This window comes from Phocoena phocoena, chromosome 20 (assembly GCF_963924675.1).
Source record: "Phocoena phocoena chromosome 20, mPhoPho1.1, whole genome shotgun sequence".
Lineage (NCBI taxonomy): Eukaryota > Metazoa > Chordata > Mammalia > Artiodactyla > Phocoenidae > Phocoena > Phocoena phocoena.
The window spans coordinates 52,386,665-52,404,179 of NC_089238.1; the positions used below are offsets into that span (position 1 = coordinate 52,386,665).

Below are 17,515 nucleotides of genomic sequence, written 5' to 3' on the forward strand. Positions count from 1 at the left end.
AGTGGGAGCTGACTCAGCAAGGGGATGATGTGGAGGGCATGAGCATGGCTCTGGGGCCAGACTGCCCAGGGTCAGGGCCAGCCCAGCCACACTCGGGCTGTGTGGTCTTCTGCAAGTTATTCAGCTTCTCCGTGCCTCCTCTTTATGGGGGGAGTCGTTAGGAGGATCAGATGAGTCTGTACAAGTAGGGTCAGGGCTGTAAAAGTGGCAAGTATCATTCCACCTGTTTCGAGTGCCTTCCTTGAGACTTCTCTGAAAACAATGCCTGGCACATCATAGATGCTAAACAAGCATTTGCTGAATGCATGAGTGATTTCATCGAGTCTTCATGCCAGTCCTATGAGCTGCACTATTATCCTCCCCTGTGGTAACATCGGGCTCTGTGGGGTCACTGTGCTGAAACCCCACTCCAGCCCAGCTCCTGGCATGTGGTCTGTGCTCAGTAAACATTTGTTGATAAAGAATGACCTGGCTCAGACGTGCACAGCAGAAAGTAGGAAACACTGGCTTCAGACTCAGGCCCGTCTGCCTGATGGGACCGCCACAGGGCAGGGGTTGAGATCAAGATCTGTGTTCGTTTCCTAATGGCTGCTGTAACAAATGACCACAAACTTAGTGGCTTAAACGGCACAAATTTATCTTCTTACAGTTACGGTCAGAAGTTCAAAATGGGCTTTACTGGGCTAATATCAAGGTGTGGGCGGGGCTGGTTCCTTCTGGAGCCTCTAGGGGAGAAGCTATTCCCTTGCCTTTTCCAGCTTCTAGAGGCTGCCCCTTCCTTCATCTTCAAAGCCAGCAGCACAGTGTCTCCCAGTCTCTCTCTCTGATCTTCGCGTCTCATCTCTGTCACCTCCCAGCTGTGTGGAACTTACCCTTTCTGAGCATCACTTTTCTTAGCTTTATCATGGGCCTGCGACAGAATGATGGAGGTATTTCTACTGTGTGATGAATAAGTGCACAGAGGCACGTACAGCTCAGTGCCGGGAACTCCTGCTGGATGTATGTTAGCTCTTCCTAGTGTGACTTCGTGCCAGGGACTGCAAGACCCTGGGGGCCGACGGTGCTGAGACAGGCTTGCAGTGGGAGTGGGGAAGGGGATGGGGTTTGGCGGGGAGCTTTGGTAAGAAGTGAGGAAGCTACACAACCCACAGGTCCACAAAGCTTTCGACTTTTCCGAATCGGCCAGGCAGGAAAGTTAAGCTTGCGTGGCATCTATAAAGCTGACTGTGGGGGATATATAGCAGGGGTCCCCATAAGTGTCTGAACCCAGACTGGGGCCTGGGTGCCAGAGTCTCCAATGAGGGGCTTAGAACCAGGGAGGGGACTGGGCCTGGAAGCCCAGAACCTTCTGTCAAGGCTGGCTTGAGGGTCAGGGGACCACAAGGCAGCTCAGCTCCAAGACCAGGCCCCCCATGGCAGGCAGGACCCAGTGTGGGTCTCGGGCCACTCCTGCGGGGACTTGCACACAAAGTCCCCAAGAAGGGGTTCCCAGGGCCCACAAAAGGGACCTACCACAGGCAGCAGCTGGAAAGGGCACAAGAGCAGAGCGTGGGGGGATTTGGGAGTTGGGAGTGAGATGCGGGGGTGAGGGGCTCAAAGCCGGGCTGACCAGGGAGCGGGAGTCAAGGGTGAGTGAGAACAGCCTCCTGGGACCACATGTCTCTTCATGGGAAGACTGGAAAGGGAGCAGAGATAGGGCTGAGCACTTCCCTCTAATGTGGGCTATGAGAGGGGAAGACAGAGAGACAAGTGAGACTAGAGGGCAGGTAGGCAGGTAAGTGGACAGGGAGAGAGCGGGACATGAGCTGGAGAGATGAAGTGAGACACAGAGCATCACACAGCCGGAGATTGTGGGCATTTAGAGAGGTAGAGACAGAGAGACAGAGACAGAGAGATACAGAAAAAGAGAGAACAAGACAGAAGGAGATGCAGAGAGATAGAGACAGAGAGAGTCAGAGAAAGAAAGAAGGAAGGAGACCCCACAGCACAGGCCAGTTCACCAAACTCGCAGATGAAGGCAAACTCCTGTGTGCAGTTGTCCGAGGGCAACCACCCGAAGGAAGGGTCTCTCCCATTGTAGCCCCAGGGGTTGGTTACAGAAGCATCCTGCCCTCGGCGCCAGTGACTGTAGCTCACATTTGAGGTGTCCAGCCAGATCCTGGGCCCTGGGATGGGAATATGACCACTAGGACTTGGAAGGGTCCTCCTGATCCTGGTGTGCAGAGAGCTTGCCCCAGCTCCACTCCTTGTGTGCAGTGGGTGCTCAGGCAGTGCTGACAGGCTGAAGGCCTCTCTGTCCCATGCCAGTGAAGGGGCATCACCTAGCCACTATCTTCCAAGATAAGGTCTCAGCCTACAAACCGGGGTGCCGAGCCCAAGAGCCCATACAAAGAGGTTTGATTAAATAGATGATGCTTCCAGTAATGTGTAACCACAATTTGAAATACAGCACCGGACTTCCCTGGTGGCACAGTGGTTAAGAATCCGCCTGCCAATGCAGGGGACACAGGTTCAATCCCTGGTCCGGGAAGATCCCACATGCCGCGGAGCAACTAAGCCCGTGTGCCGCAACTACTGAGCCTGCATCTAGAGCCCATAAGCCTCTACTACTGAAGCCCATGAGCCACAACTGCTGAAGCCCGCGAGCTCTAGGACCCACGTGCCTCAACTACTGAGCCCGCATGCTGCAACTACCGAAGCCAGCACGCCTAGAGCCCGCGCTCCCTAACAAGAGAAGCCACCGCAATGAGAAGCCCGCACACCGCAACAAAGAGTAGCCCCCGCTCACCGCAACTAGAGAAAGCCCATGCGCAGCAGCGAAGACCCAATGCAGCCAAAAAAATAATAATAAATTTAAAAAAATTTTTTAAGGTTTAAAAAAATTTTTTTAATTTAAAAAATAAAATAAAAAAGAGCACAGAAGTGTGCCTCGGGATGGCAAGACATACTCCAGAGAGAAGCAGGGGCCCTTGTCAAATATACTTGGGCAGCACTGAGTTAAAGTGGAAGCAATTTTCATGATTTTGGTACTCTTCAGAGCCTTGAATACACCAACATGATTGTTGAAGTGTGTGTGTGTGTGTGTGTGTGTGTGTGTAATACAGAGGTACACCAGAGGTCTAGAAAACACTGGCTGTAAACTATTTACTGTGAAGACTCAAAAATACATTTATCATTTTTTTAAGGAAAAGAAATCCATACATATGGTTAAAAAAATTCAAAGAACATAAAAGGGTATAAAGTGAAAACATCTTCCCTCTTTCAACCTATGGACTACTCCCATTATTGTTATGTTTCTTGAAAATTGTTCCAGGATGAATTGTATCCATACATCAACATTTATGAATGCCTGAAATATAGTTACATAAATGCCATCATATCGCACACAGCCAGGACAGTCCCTTGCTTCTTAAATAACACTGAGCGATGGAGGTTGGGACGTATCAGCCTACTCAGATCTACCCCATTTTCTGTAGCAGCCATGCAGTATCCCTTGGAGATTTTAAATAGACACGCTCCTTTAACTGCATGTGAATGGGTGTCCGATATACAGAAATCCACAATTTCTGCATCTACAAAGCAAGAAACCATTCAGTAGATGTTGCCTGAAGATGCATTTTAGAATTCAAATCTCTTGGCTGTGAGTTTCCTAAAATGAGCTTCTCCGGCTGCTCCTTTATTAAAGTATTTCCATCCACGCTGGTACATTTCTACAGGTGTTCAGCCCAGACCAAGCTACTCATTTATAAAACCCAGCAGCTTCTACTGGGCAATGGGAGGTAGCAGGACGCTGTCATCTTGAACAACTCATTTCATCCCTCTGGACTTATTTTCCTCATTCATAAAATAAGAGTAGCAGTGCTTGCCTCATGGGGCAGGGGTAAGGCTTAAATACGGACATTCATTTTTTGTTGTGTATGGACACTGGGAAAACAAAACCGACCAGAATAATGGTTCCTTCCCTTGAAGAACTCATAGTCTGGGGGGAAGACAACTAAAAACTGAAGTCATGCCAAAAGTGCTCTCCTAAATGTGTGGACAAGATCCTACAGGTGCAAAGAGGAGGACTCACCTGAACATGCGGGGGTTGGAGGAAGGGGTCCTCACCGAGCGAAGGGTAAGGTAGGGTTTCCAGGACAACTGTTACCATGAGACTGTCTAATGTGAACTGAGCTGTGCTAAGCACTTAACCCACTCCAGCCTCATAACAAGTGGGGGAAGGACATGTGGAAGTGCTTTGAAAATAGCTTAGTCATTATTTCCTGAGACTCTGTTTTCCCATCTGTAAAATAGGGACAACAATCATAACTGTCTCATCGGTTATGATAAGCATTCACTGTGAAAATGGACGTGGAGCACTCAGGACAGTGCCAGGCACTATTCTAGCAAGAACTGAAGAAGCCATAGCTAGTCTTAGGCACAAGCAAAGAAAGGGACATTTCTAGCATGTCAGCTACAAGCTGGATTCTGTGCTAGGTACTGCACAAGAATTCTTTTATTTGATCCACAAAACAACCAAAAAGGAGGGTCTCCTTACCATGAGAATTGGGATGTACTAATTTGTTCCATGGAGCTCTGAGTAAGAAACTATGGTGAGAATCACAGCCACAGGCTCCCCATAAAACAAAATTATCGTGGCACCTACCTTCTGTAGTATCATTCCAAGCCAAGTTCCATGTGAGTCCAATCCACCGTTCCCTGTCCTGGGTGAGGTGCTTCTGCAGAAATAGCTGGGTGGATTCACCATGAATAAAAACCAAATGGCCTACTTGCTCCTCACACCAGCTCTGGGCACTATAGAAGGTGCGGCCGAGAGGCACAAATTCATAGCAAGCATCTCTGAAAGCCACCTGGCTCTTAGAGCAAAAGCTGCCATCCTCTGGCTTAGCCATAATGGCCCTAAACCCCAGGGCAAGCCCCAAGAGTACCAAGGCCAAGGTGCTCATCCTTGAACCACGGCTGGAGCATCTGGATGGGCCTGGCTCTCAGGTCCTTCATATGCTCGTGCCTTCACAACTGGCTGCCGTCCATCTTTCCTTCTCTTGTTGTATCACATAATAGTGACTAACTTCTTGTTTAAGTGTCTGCATTTTTGTTAATGCACATCTTGTTAAGTGTCTGCATTTTTGTTAATGCACATCTTGTTAATGTGTCTGCATTTTTGCTTCCCCCAGCTCTTTGTTCCATGAAGTTCCAAATCCAACTAATTTGCAAAAAGGTCTTGTAGAGAAAGATAAAGTTGCTGTATCACTTGTCTGCTTGTCATTGGGTGAACCATTAGCTTCTGATAAAAATTCCTTGTTATCGGTTTTTATGTCATTACCCTTCAGGGCTAAATGTTTCACGAGGAGCCATCAGCTTGTGGGAAGTATGCAATAAAAGGAAACTGGCGGGAAAGCTAGAATTATGGATGGAAAAGAAACCAAGTTGAGCTCATATCCAACCCCACTGTCTGTGGCCGCTGTGCCCAGATGATAATCACCTTCTCCCCAACATGGCTTCAATCCTAATGGAGATTTTTTCTGCTCTCTGACTCATCACATTACCACTCATGCCTGTTTGAGAATAAAAATTTCCTACAAAATTTATTTGATGTCATCATGAAAATAAGCCTTTAAAACTTCAAACTGCCCATCCTCACCTACTGCCTAAACCCTCCAACAGGTGTCCATGGTCAATGGATCAAGTTCAAACCTCCTGGCTTTGTATTCAAGGCCCTATATGAAATGATCTCTGACAATGTTTCCAAACACACCCCCAGAATGTGGGGAAACATGCTCTCTCACCAATTGCTGATGCAAGTATGAATTGGTACAACCTCTATTGTGGGTAGTGTGACAATACCTATCAAAAATTTTAAAAGTACAAGCTCTGTAATGGAGCAATTCCACTTCTAGAAACTTTACCTACAGATGAATTCATACATATGTGATATGTCATATATATATATATGGTTATTTATTACAGAATTTTGTAAGAAGGAAAGATGGGAAACAACCTAAACGTCCATTTAAAGAAAACTGGTTAATAAAAGGTAGTACATCCTAAATAGCCACTAAAACATGAACATATTCTTTGTATACGAATTCGGGAGGATCTCTAAGATTTTGGCTAATATTAAAAGTGAAGTATGAGACATTGATGAGGTTCCAATTCCATTTACACACAACCCATATGAATACTTCTTTGTATATGTGTATAATATATCTCTTAAGGGACATACAGGAGACTAGCAACAGTGATTGCCCAGTGTGGGGAGCGGGGACTAGGTGAGTGGGAGACAGACACAGGAGCGAGATTTTTGTTTCATTGGCCGCCTTTTTGAGACTTTTCCATTTTGTACTATGTGAATGCGTTACCTGTTCAAAAATTATAAATTCTCATGAGCCCATCATTCCCCCAGAAGCTCAAAGTCACAGCTCATCCTATCATAATTCATTGCTGGTGACCTTCCTTCATGTCTCTGTGCATTTGTCTGGGCTCTTCCTTTTGCAGGAACCCCTTTCTCCCTAGTCCATCTGTGATCACCCTCAAGCTGATCCCCGATTAGCTCAAACAGCACTTCCTCAATGAACCTTGTAGAACTTGCCTCAAATAATATGCCTCTCTCCTCTGAGTTTCTTTTCTCTTTTTTTATAACAAAAGCTTTATTAAGATATAATTCACTTTCCATACAATTCATCCATTTTAAATATATATCAACAGTTTTTAGTATATACACAAGGTTATGCAACCATCAGCACAATCAATTTTAGAACATTTTCATGACTCCCGAAGAAACCATATTCTGATAGCATTCACACCCCGTTCCTCCCTCCCCCAGCTCTGACAGCCACTAATCTACTTTCTGTCTCTAGGGATTTGCTTATTCTGGAAATTTCATATAATCCTCTGTGGCCTTTTGTGACTGGCTTTTTCCACTTTAGCATAGTGTCTTCAAAGTTCATCCATCTTGCAGCAGGTATTAATGCTTCATTCCTTTTTTTTTTTTGGCACTCCAGAAAAGTTTATAGAATAAATGTTCAATGAAGGTTTTTTTTTTAACATCTTTATTGGAGTATAATTGCTTTACAATGGTGTGTTAGTTTCTGCTTTATAACAAAGTGAATCAGTTATGCATACACATATTTCCCCATATCTCCTCCCTCTTGCGTCTCCCTCCCACCCTCCCTATCCTACCCCTCTAGGTGGTCACAAAGCACCGAGCTGATCTCCCTGTGCTATGCAGCTGCTTCCCACTAGCTATCTATTTTACATTTGGTAGTGTATATATGTCCATGCCACTCACTTTGTCACAGCTTACCCTTCCCCCTCCCCATATCCTCAAGTCCATTCTCTAGTAGGTCTGTGTCTTTATTCCCATCTTACCCCTAGGTTCTTCATGACATTTTTTTTTCTTAGATTCCATATATATGTGTTAGCATACGGTATTTGTCTTTCTCTTTTTTTTTTGCGGTACGCGGGCCTCTCACTGCTGTGGCCTCTCCCATTGCGGAGCACAGGCTCCGGAGGCGCAGGCTCAGCGGCCATGGCCCACGGGCCCAGCCGCTCCGTGGAATGTGGGATCTTCCCAGACCAGGGCACGAACCCGTGTCCCCTGCATCGGCAGGCGGACTGTCAACCACTGCGCCACCAGGGAAGCCCCTGTCTTTGTCTTTCTGACTTACTTCACTCTGTATGACAGACTCTAGGTCCATCCACCTCACTACAAATAACTCTATTTCGTTTCTTTTTATGGCTGAGTAATATTCCATTGTGTATATATGCCACATCTTCTTTATCCATTCATCCAATGATGGACACCTAGGTTGCTTCCATCTCCTGGCTATTGTAAATAGAGCTGCAATGAACATTTTGGTACATGACTCTTTTTGAATTATGGTTTTCCCAGGGTATATGCCCAGTAGCAGGATTGCTGGGTCATATGGTAGTTCTATTTGTAGTTTTTTAAGGAACCTCCATACTGTTCTCCATAGTGGCTGTACCAATTCAGGGTTTTTCAGAACTAATATAGCCCCACCTTAGCTCTTTGTTTGCCTTCCTGAGTAATGTTTGTTGTTCATGATAACTTTCAAGATTAATTAAATTTGCCAAAATACTATGATACTTTAGTGGTGGGAAAAATTGTTTTCACTACTAATGCCAGAGTTCCTCTTGGGAACTTTTTCTTTAGAAAAATACCTATTAGGCCATTTGGGTTGTGATAGGGATGACACCAAGGGCCTGGTTTGTACCATTATAACAAGAGATGGTCTTCCTAAGAAATTAATAATTTGAGATTGGAGAAGGGAGCCATGCAATGTGGTGGGACTCTGGAGCATTCAAAAAAGGTGTCAGATAAACCGTTTCTTGTGGCAGGGTGGCCAACAGCTTTAGAGAGCACAGCTGTCTAATGTCTGTTTTTAAGCTTTTAGCTTGCTCTGACCTGAGTTACCATTATTTTGTTTTTTGCTTCCACCCCTCTCTCCCCCAGCCCCTGGTAACTACGACTTTCTATTGCTATGGACTTAACTGTTCTGAACATTTCATACAAATGGAATCATGCAATATGTGTACCTTTGTGCCTAGCATACTTTTTCAGGTTTCATCCATATTGGAGCATGTATCCGTACTTCATTCCTTTTATTGAGGAATAATATCCCATTGTACAGATAGGCCACATTTTGCTTATCCTCTTTTCTGTTGATGGACATCTGGATTATTTTATTTTGTGAATTTCTTGGGGGGAAGGAATAATGTCTCTTAACCTCTGTCTATCCCTTGGCTGGCACACAGTAGGACTCAATGAGCATTTGCCAGCCTGGCCCCATTTCCCAAGTCCCTGGGGCTGACACTTGACCCCTCCTCCCTTTCCCAGAAGCCCTTCCAAGAACCCTGGAGTAGCCTTTCCAGGCAGAGCCCTGGGTAGAATTTGATGTCATCGCTGACTCACAGGCTGGAACACAGGCTGGGCAGAACTTGTCTCTTATCTCCAGGGGCCAAGCATCTAATGACTTTCATTAGAAAACTATGTGGAAGGCCACACGCAGAGATAATGTGTCTCCTGGATAAAGGCTTCATTTATGTCCCTCGTGGAACATGCTTGGAGACATTCGATAAGGAACACAAATGTGCAGGCTGAATTCCATTTCCATATTCTTTATATTCTGATAAATTGCAGACTCCTGGGCACAGAATTCATCTTGGTGATGTCAGCTCCCAATGTGTCTTAACCTTTGTGTATGTGAAGAAAGGAAGCAGGACATGGCTGGACCCATGTGAGCCTGATTCCAAGGATCTGATCCAGCTGCCTAAGCCTCCAAATCCTACATTGCAGGATCAGCCAATGAAAGCAGAAAGAGAGCAAGTTTGGTTTAAATAGGGCACTGAGTTCATAAAAAGAACCATAAAGCTATTCACGCCCTGTGGCCCAGACATCCCAGTCCTGGGAATAGACCCATTTTAGTTTCGGTCCCCTCAGAAGCCTAGACAAGAATTTAAGTGCAAGCAGCTTATTTGGGAGGGGGTGCAATGCTATAGTAACTGGTGTTTTTGTTAGTCATATTGAAATTTGCCTTCCATTCGATCAAAAAGACAACATGACAAAAGAATTTGCGTGGTCCCATCACCCTAATACATTCTCGTTTCTTTGTGGTTTCTTCAAATGCTTCTTTTCTTGAAGACAGATGTTTACCCAGGCACAATCGTAGTGTACGTATAACTAGCTCATATTACATCCTGCATTTCCCACTTAGCATTAGATAGTAAGCCTTTTCCATGTTGCTAAAGGGCGTTGAAATCCGCATGGTGGTGGCTGGGTCTCCTTTCAATGAATGGACATTGATTACACCATTCCCATTTTGCTAGATGTTCTGTGTGGTTTTCGTCACCTGTCTGTGATCTGTTCACTTTTGCTATCCTAGTCAACACTTCTATGAACATCTTCTTGCACTTACCCCGTAGCCTGGGCTGAGTTATCTCTTGAGGGTTATAGCAGACACTGTCAATGCCCCACCTTACCCTACACTTACCATGTAAGGCTTCTAAATGCACCCATGGCTCTTTGCCTCCCTCTGCACACAAGGAACAGAATGGAAATGCCTGGAAGTTTGAGCCTCTCGGAAGAAACTCTCACCCTATTGACCAAAGTTGCTGGGTCAGTCAATCCCCCAGCTCTCTAAAGATTACTCTAAGGCATGTTCACACCATCTGCAGAGTCTCCCACCAGACTGAGCCTCAGTTTCCTGAGATGGTAATGACCTTGATAATGTACTGTTAATGTCTACCCTCCCTGTTTCACCGCTCCACTCCTGGGTTCACCACCCAAATAAGCCATTTGCACTGGAATGTTTGTCTTTGGGTCTGCTTCTGGGAAAGCCAAGCTCAGACAAGTCTATCCTTGGGACTGGGATGCCTGCCCACAGGGCATGAACATCTTTGTGATTCTTGCTATGGACTCAACGCTGTTGAAACCAAATTAACAATCTCTCTGTTGTTCATTTCGCTGATCCCACTCGAAGGCTCAGGCTGCCAGATCAAATTCTGGGAAACACACTCACACAGCTGAGTCGTGCCCTGCACACTCTTCTCGTGGTTTCAGTTCTATACTTGGGGACCAGCTCTGAGCAACTGATAACGACCTGAGTCACTGGAATGGTGGGTTGTGTTCTCTTGGTTTTTTAAACATGTATGTAGGTGAGGCTTCCAAGTTTGCTCATGTATGCCTTGTTGTTTGCTTCTATAGGGTGCCTGGTAACCTGGATCTTAAAGGACTAGTCAGGAAGAGAGGGGTGAGGTGGAGGTAGGGGTGGGGGAAAAGCTGGTAGAAAGGGGTTCTCAGGGAGAGGCCCCAGAATGTTAAGTCCCTATTGCGTGTCAGCACCCCAGGACCAACATAAACCACAAAACCCTACCTTATCCCCCCTGGGTGGTCTGCCACGGCAGGCCACACCTCCACACGTTTGCACATGCTGTTTCTCCACTGAGAATGTCTTCTCTCATACGCTTGCACACTTACACGCTTTTTCAAGAATAATTCAACTATAAACTGTTTCTCTGAAGCCTTCTCAGCCTCTGCACGAGTTAATTGCCGCTTAATCCATGCCCTTGTAACAGTTTAATCTACTTCCATTTTAGCATTGCTTAAGTTTTCAGCCCTAAAAAAGAGAAGAAGGAAAAATAAATATATATGTATATATAAAAGAGAACAAGAGAGAAACTACAAGAACTTAGATGTAAAAATAAATCCACTTACAGCCCTTGTAGTTTCCACTTTTGAGTTGTTTTGCTTAATGACTATTGTGGGTTCAGCCGTAACTTCCAAAAGGATTGAAATTGAAATTCTAACCCTTGGTACCTGTGAATGTGACCTTATTTGGAAACAAGGCCTTTGAAGATGTGGTCAAGTTAAGAAGAGGTCATGCTGGCTAAGGGGAGCCCTGAGGCAATGACTGGTGTCCTTATAAGAAGAGGGAGATCTGAACAGAGAGACACACAGAAACAGAGGCAAGAAGGCCATATGGCAACCGAGGCAGAGGTTGAAGTGATGTAGCTGCAAGTTAAGGGGCATCACAGATTGTTAGCAGTACCGGAAGCTGGAGGAGTCTGCCCTCAAGACTTCAGAAGGATCATGGCTCTACTGTCACCTTGGCTTCAGACGCCTGGCCTCTAAAACCATGAGAGAATAAATTTCTGTCGTTTAAGCCACCAAGTTTGTGGCCCTTTGTCATGGCAGCCCTAGCAAACTAATACAATGACGATATAGCCCAATGAGGCCGTTTGCCATTCATTCATTCAGTATCTCTTGAGACCTACTATGTGCCGGGCACTGTGCTTATCTCTGGATTTTAAATAGGAGAATGATGTGGTCAGCTTTGAATTTCAGCCAGGTCACCTGGTGGCAGCAGGGAAGGTAGATTGGAAGGGGTGGGACTGGGGCCCATGAGGAGGCTGCTCCTAAGAGGTCAAAAATAGTGAGGACAGCAGCTGGGGGACTGGAGGTGAGAGGTGCAGTGTGAAAGATTATTTACGAGGTAGAAATGTCAGGACATCGTCCAGACTATAACTCAGTGGTTATTATTTAAATTGAATTTTTGTCCAGCTTCACTGACTGGGCCCTGAAGTACATGGTGGAAAATTGAACTGTTCCAGCTCAGGCGTTAGAAGGCACTTCTTTTTCTACCAGTGATGTCCGCTGTATTTCAGTCTTGTCAATTCTCCCAAGTGTGGCAAATTAGTATTATATAAATGATAATACACAGCACCTCTGCATGATTATTATTATTATTTGCATTCCTTTCTCCCTTGTCAGACTCTGAGCTCATTGAGGTCAGGAGCTATGATTTCCCATTTTTCTGTCTGAAATACCCTATACGACACCAGTCTCTGCTGTTTAGTAGAACTTTGAGGAAATTATGAATCCTCTTAAATGTTAATGGCATAATTTATGGTCTTTGTTTAGTGGTGAAGTGTTCACTCCGGGAGTCTTGGGGAGGCTCTCCCACCACTCCCTACATCCTGTGTTCTGGAGCTCACCACCAACGCTTGTCCCTCGGGGAGGCAGCTGCCACCTGTGCTGGCACTATTCCTGTTACCTTGAACGCTGCTATCCGAGATTTCCACATTATCCTGCTCAGCTTATCACACCGGCTAATTAGAGGCACCATTTAAGAGCTAACTTAATGGGAAAACCGCAAAGTAATTTAGATATGATAACATTATCTCCAAAAGGGAAATATTAACTCACTTTAGGCTACAACTTTGTTAGTAGAAGATACAGAATTGCAAAATAAGCCTGCTGTTTTTATAGCACAAAAAACTTTTCCTTTTGAATTCAGCTTTACATCTTCATCTCGAGGCTGCTTTATGGACGCAGCACATTCCATGGAAAAAGTGGCCTTGGGGAAGGTAGCCTCCTCTTCGTGCATCCTTCCCCAAATTACAAGGTAAGAGGATTCCACGTTCAATCTCCCACCCCAGCCACGTGTTGTGTGATTTCTGGTCCGGGGTACCACCTCCAAAGCTTCAGTTGCTTCCTCCATAAAGAGGGGATAGTAATAGTGTCTGCCGGGTCTGTGTCACGATAACAAGATACACAAACTACAGAGCAGGAGCACACATCTGGGAACCCCCATCCTTCTCCCTCCCCAAGGGAGGAGGCCAAGCCTTCCTGCTCACGCTGAGAGCGTCTCAGATCCTCCAGAGGGCAGACTGTGTGTGGTTCTGTACCATGCCTTCCACCCTCTGGAAGGGAGTCCTCTTCCACAGTCTCTGGATCACTGCTGGAAGCAACATAGCCAACTTGTGCAAACGTGTGTGACTTGGGAGGAAGCCCAGGGGTTACTCAACCCAACTCAGAGAAGGGCCCTGCCAGTTACCGCCTCCTCGAACCCCAGCCTTCTTCCTGCTTCCCTCTCAGCAACCCAGCCTCCAGTGCCTCAAGTCTGAATGATTTTCCTCTTCCGCCACCCCTCTCTCTCCTGCCTGCCATTTCCCCTGGCCCCTGCTCTCCTCTCCTGCACACCCACCCCTTCAAAAATCTGGAATGAGGTGGTGTGGCCACGCTGTGGGATGCCTCTGAGTCTTCGCACAAACTGTGGCCCTTTTGGATCGCTCCTCTCAGCTTCTCCTCGTGGCCAACTCCCAGCCATCCTTCAGCTCTTGGCTTGGCATTGCCCCTTTCAGGAAGCCTTCTGGAAAACCCCTCTCCCTACCCTGGAGGATTTCTCACTCATGCCTCTTTGTCACCTCTTCTGTGCCACTGCAACCCCACCCCGGATGGGTGGCCCTCCGTATTTGTGGAACAGCTGAATGAATGAGTGTGTGAGCTATTCACATTTTTACCATTGACAACCATGGGCTTCTCTGACAATTATACTCTCTAAACTGGCTTGTCGTGCAGTCATAACTGCTTCTGTCCACCTGAGTCACATACAAATGCCATCTTGGCAGCTCTCCTGCTAACTCAGCACTGTCAATAGAACTTTCCACAGTGATTTACACTGGCCAAGATGGCAGCCACCAGCCACATGTGTCTACAGAGCCCTTGAAATGTGGCTAGTGTGGATAAGGAATTTAATTTCATTGCCATTAACTTATATTTAAGTTTAAATAGCCACATGCTACTAGCAGCTGCTGTGTTGGACAGCACAGCAAAATTCCCGCAGAAATGCCTTCCTGGACCTGGCCTCTTGACTTAGGACACCATTGCCTACAGCGTACAGCCCAAATTCTTACAATCTGGCACAATCTAATCCCTAAACGGGGATCGGACTGTGCACTGTTCATTTCCACTACCTCCATCCCGGAGGCAGTGGAAATGAACAGTGGTTGCAAGTACAGCTCTGGAGCTAGGCTGCGTGGGTTCGAAGCCTAGATCTGTGGTGTTGGGCAAGTTACTTAGCTCCTCTGTGCCTCACTCTCCTTGTCTGTAAAATGGGGCTAAACACCCATTAGGGTGATTGTGAGGAGTACATGATCATGTGTACAAAAGGCTTACAAGGAAAGCCCAGCACCTAGGAAGCTCTCAATAAATGGCACCTATAATTGTCATTATCTGTCACTAAGTCCCTGGTGGCGCTGGCTCTGCTTCCTCCCTGTCCGCCTGCTAGAATTGTCCAGCTCCACGCCATTGCCCACTCTGGCCCTCCCACCTGCCTCCTCTTTGCCCATCTAACTTCTTCCCACCCTCAAGGGCTCGGCTGTGCACCTCGTCCTCCAGGAAGCCTTCTTTCTTAACCCTCCCCAGCCTGAGCAAGATTTCCCTCCTCAGAACTCCCACGATACTTATCTGTGCCTCTTCTAGAGCAGGTATAATAGGGAACTAGCTATTACTTACTGTGTACGTGTCTTCACAGCCAAACTAGAAGAAACTTAAAATCCTGTACTGGGTCATGAGGGTCTACTTTCCTTCCAGGGACAGACCAGAGTTGTATACATTGTAGCTGCTCCAAAAAATTAATGTTTCTGCTTATCATACTGGCTGACCTTTCCAAGTTTTCTCTCTTTTCCAAGAAACGATAGGAAAGGAGCACACTATGAACTCCTACTATATTCTAAGCACCATGACATACACGATTAGAGCTTACAATGTTTAATTTAAACTTTGCAGCCACCTGTGAGGCAGATATTATCATTCGTATTTTAGAGATCAGGAGACTGAGGTTCTGAGATTTAAGCCAATAGCTCAGCGCTCAGCTTAGCAGGTGGAAGAGCTGAGGCTCTAATGGAAATGGATCTGTTGAGGTTGCGAGTCTCCAGAGGTGGCCCCAGGGGACCACACAGCCCAGGCCCATATTCACACCCTGGTGTGGCCCCTCCTTGCCCCAGTCAGGGGAAATGAAACTATGCCAGTCCTAGGTTCAGCCTTAAAGGAGACTGGCAGCTTCTGCTTCCTCTCTCTTGAAATACTCACTTTTGGGGGCTTTTGCTGCCATGGAAGAAGTCTGGCTATCCTGTTAGAGAGATCTCAGGGAGAGGGTCAAGGAAGGCCCTGAAACCACATGGGGAAGGAGAGAGGCCCAAGCCCAGCCCTCCTAGTGTCCCGGTCAACTGCCAGCTGACTCACAGCCACACCAGGAACCCACACTGTGAAAGCAGAAGAACTGGCCCACAGAGCACTGTCAACCCACAGAGCTGAGCCCACAGAGCCCACAGACGTGATCAAATGCTTGTTGTTTGAAGCCACTAAGTCTTTTTTTTTTCGTTTAATAGTGTTTTTTTAATTTAATTTTTATTTTATATTGGGGTATAGTTGTTTCACAATGTTGTGCTAGCTACAGGCATACAGCAAACTGGTTCAATTACACACACACACATCCATTCTTTTTCAGATTCTTTTCCCATATAGGTTGTTACAGAATATTGAATAGAGTTTCCTGTGCTATACAGTAGGTCCTTGTGATTATCTGTTTTATATATAGTAGTGTATATATGTTAATCCCAAATCCCTAATTTATCCCTCCCTCCCATCTTTCCCCTTTGGTAACCATAACTTTGTTTTCTAAGTCTGTGAGTCTATTTCTGTTCTGTAAATAAGTTCATTTGTATCATTTTTTTAGATTCCACATATAAGTGATATTGTATGATATTTGTCTTGTCTGACTTACTTCACTTAGTGTGATAATCTCTGGGGTCCATCCATGTTGCTGCAAATGGCATTATTTCATTCTTTTTATGGCTGAGTAATATTCCATTGTATATATGTATCACATCTTCTTTATCCATTCCTCTGTTGATGGATATTTAAGTTGCTTCCATGTCATGGGTATGGTGAATAGTGCTGCAATGAACATTGGGGTGCATGCATCTTTTTGAATTATGGTTTTCTCCAGATATATGCCCAGGAGTGGGATTGCTGGATCATATGGTAGCTCTATGTTTAGTTTTTTTTTTTTTTTTTTATGCGTTACGCGGGCCTCTCACTGTTGTGGCCTCTCCCGCTGCGGAGGACAGGCTCCGGACGCGCAGGCTCAGCGGCCATGGCCCACGGGCCCAGCCGCTCCGCGGCATGCGGGATCCTCCCAGACCGGGGCACGAACCCGTGTCCCCTGCATCGGCAGGCGGACTCTCAACCACTGCGCCACCAGGGAAGCCCTATGTTTAGTTTTTTAAGGAACCTCCATACTGTTCTCCATAGTGGCTGCACCAAATTACATTCCCACCAGCAGTGTAGGAGGGTTCCTCTTCTCCACACCCACTCCAGCATTTATTGTTTGTAGACTTTTCGATGATGGCCATTCTGACTGGTGTGAGGTGATACCTCATTGTAGTTTTGATTTGCATTTCTCTAATAATTAGTGATGTTGAGCATCTTTTCATGTGCTTTTTGGCCATCTGTATGTTGGAGACACTACGTCCTAGAGTGGTGTGTTACACAGCAAACAATGACCCAAACTCTTGTGTATGAAGAGCTACTTCCCTTCACACTACCATTGCCCTGTTTTCTTATGCACTGGCCAGTTCTCATCCCATTTTAAGTCAGCACATGCATTTTAGAAATTGTGGAACAACTACTTTTGCTCCCATATCTCCTCTGTTCTCAAATATCAGCTTCAAAATGTGGGCAGCATTACTGGCTAGTGGGGGAGAACATGCGCTGACTAGCTGTTGACTTTGATCAAATTCCTCCACGTCTCTGAGGCTGTAAAAATAAGATTGCTAATGACTCCCTCACAGAGATGAACTAAAAGACAGCTAATAAGACACTTAGCATGCTACTTGGCATGTGTCAAGCATCCAGTGAATGGTGTTTATCAGAGGCCGGAGGACAGGCCAGGAGACAGCTCCTACTGGCGACAAGTCCCTTGTCCCACTCTTCCCATATTAGCAAAGACATGGAAAGCAGGGGTCAGACTTTCATGGTTCCAGAGCGATGCCAGAGCTTCCTGGGAAAGAACAGCTGCTGCTTGTTATTTTTGTTGATAAAGAGGGAGGATGGAGGTTTGACATGAAGGCAGTCCTATGAACCCCTGCACTGCCTCTAACTGCCTTGGGAAGTGCATATTTTGGGGATATGCAGACTCACCCCCCAAACAGA

At 46.0% G+C, this 17,515-nt stretch overlaps 1 protein-coding gene across 1 annotated transcript in view; it reads right to left on the reverse strand.

Annotated features, from left to right (window-relative positions):
* The window catches only part of LOC136140335 (polycystin-1-like protein 2), an 86,164-nt gene extending 81,218 nt beyond the window's left edge, over positions 1-4,946 (reverse strand). The window contains 2 exon segments of the mRNA XM_065898405.1: positions 2,001-2,165; positions 4,646-4,946. Of these exon segments, the coding sequence (XP_065754477.1) occupies positions 2,001-2,165; positions 4,646-4,946 (466 nt within the window).
* Between the last annotated feature and the right edge of the window lie 12,569 nt (positions 4,947-17,515).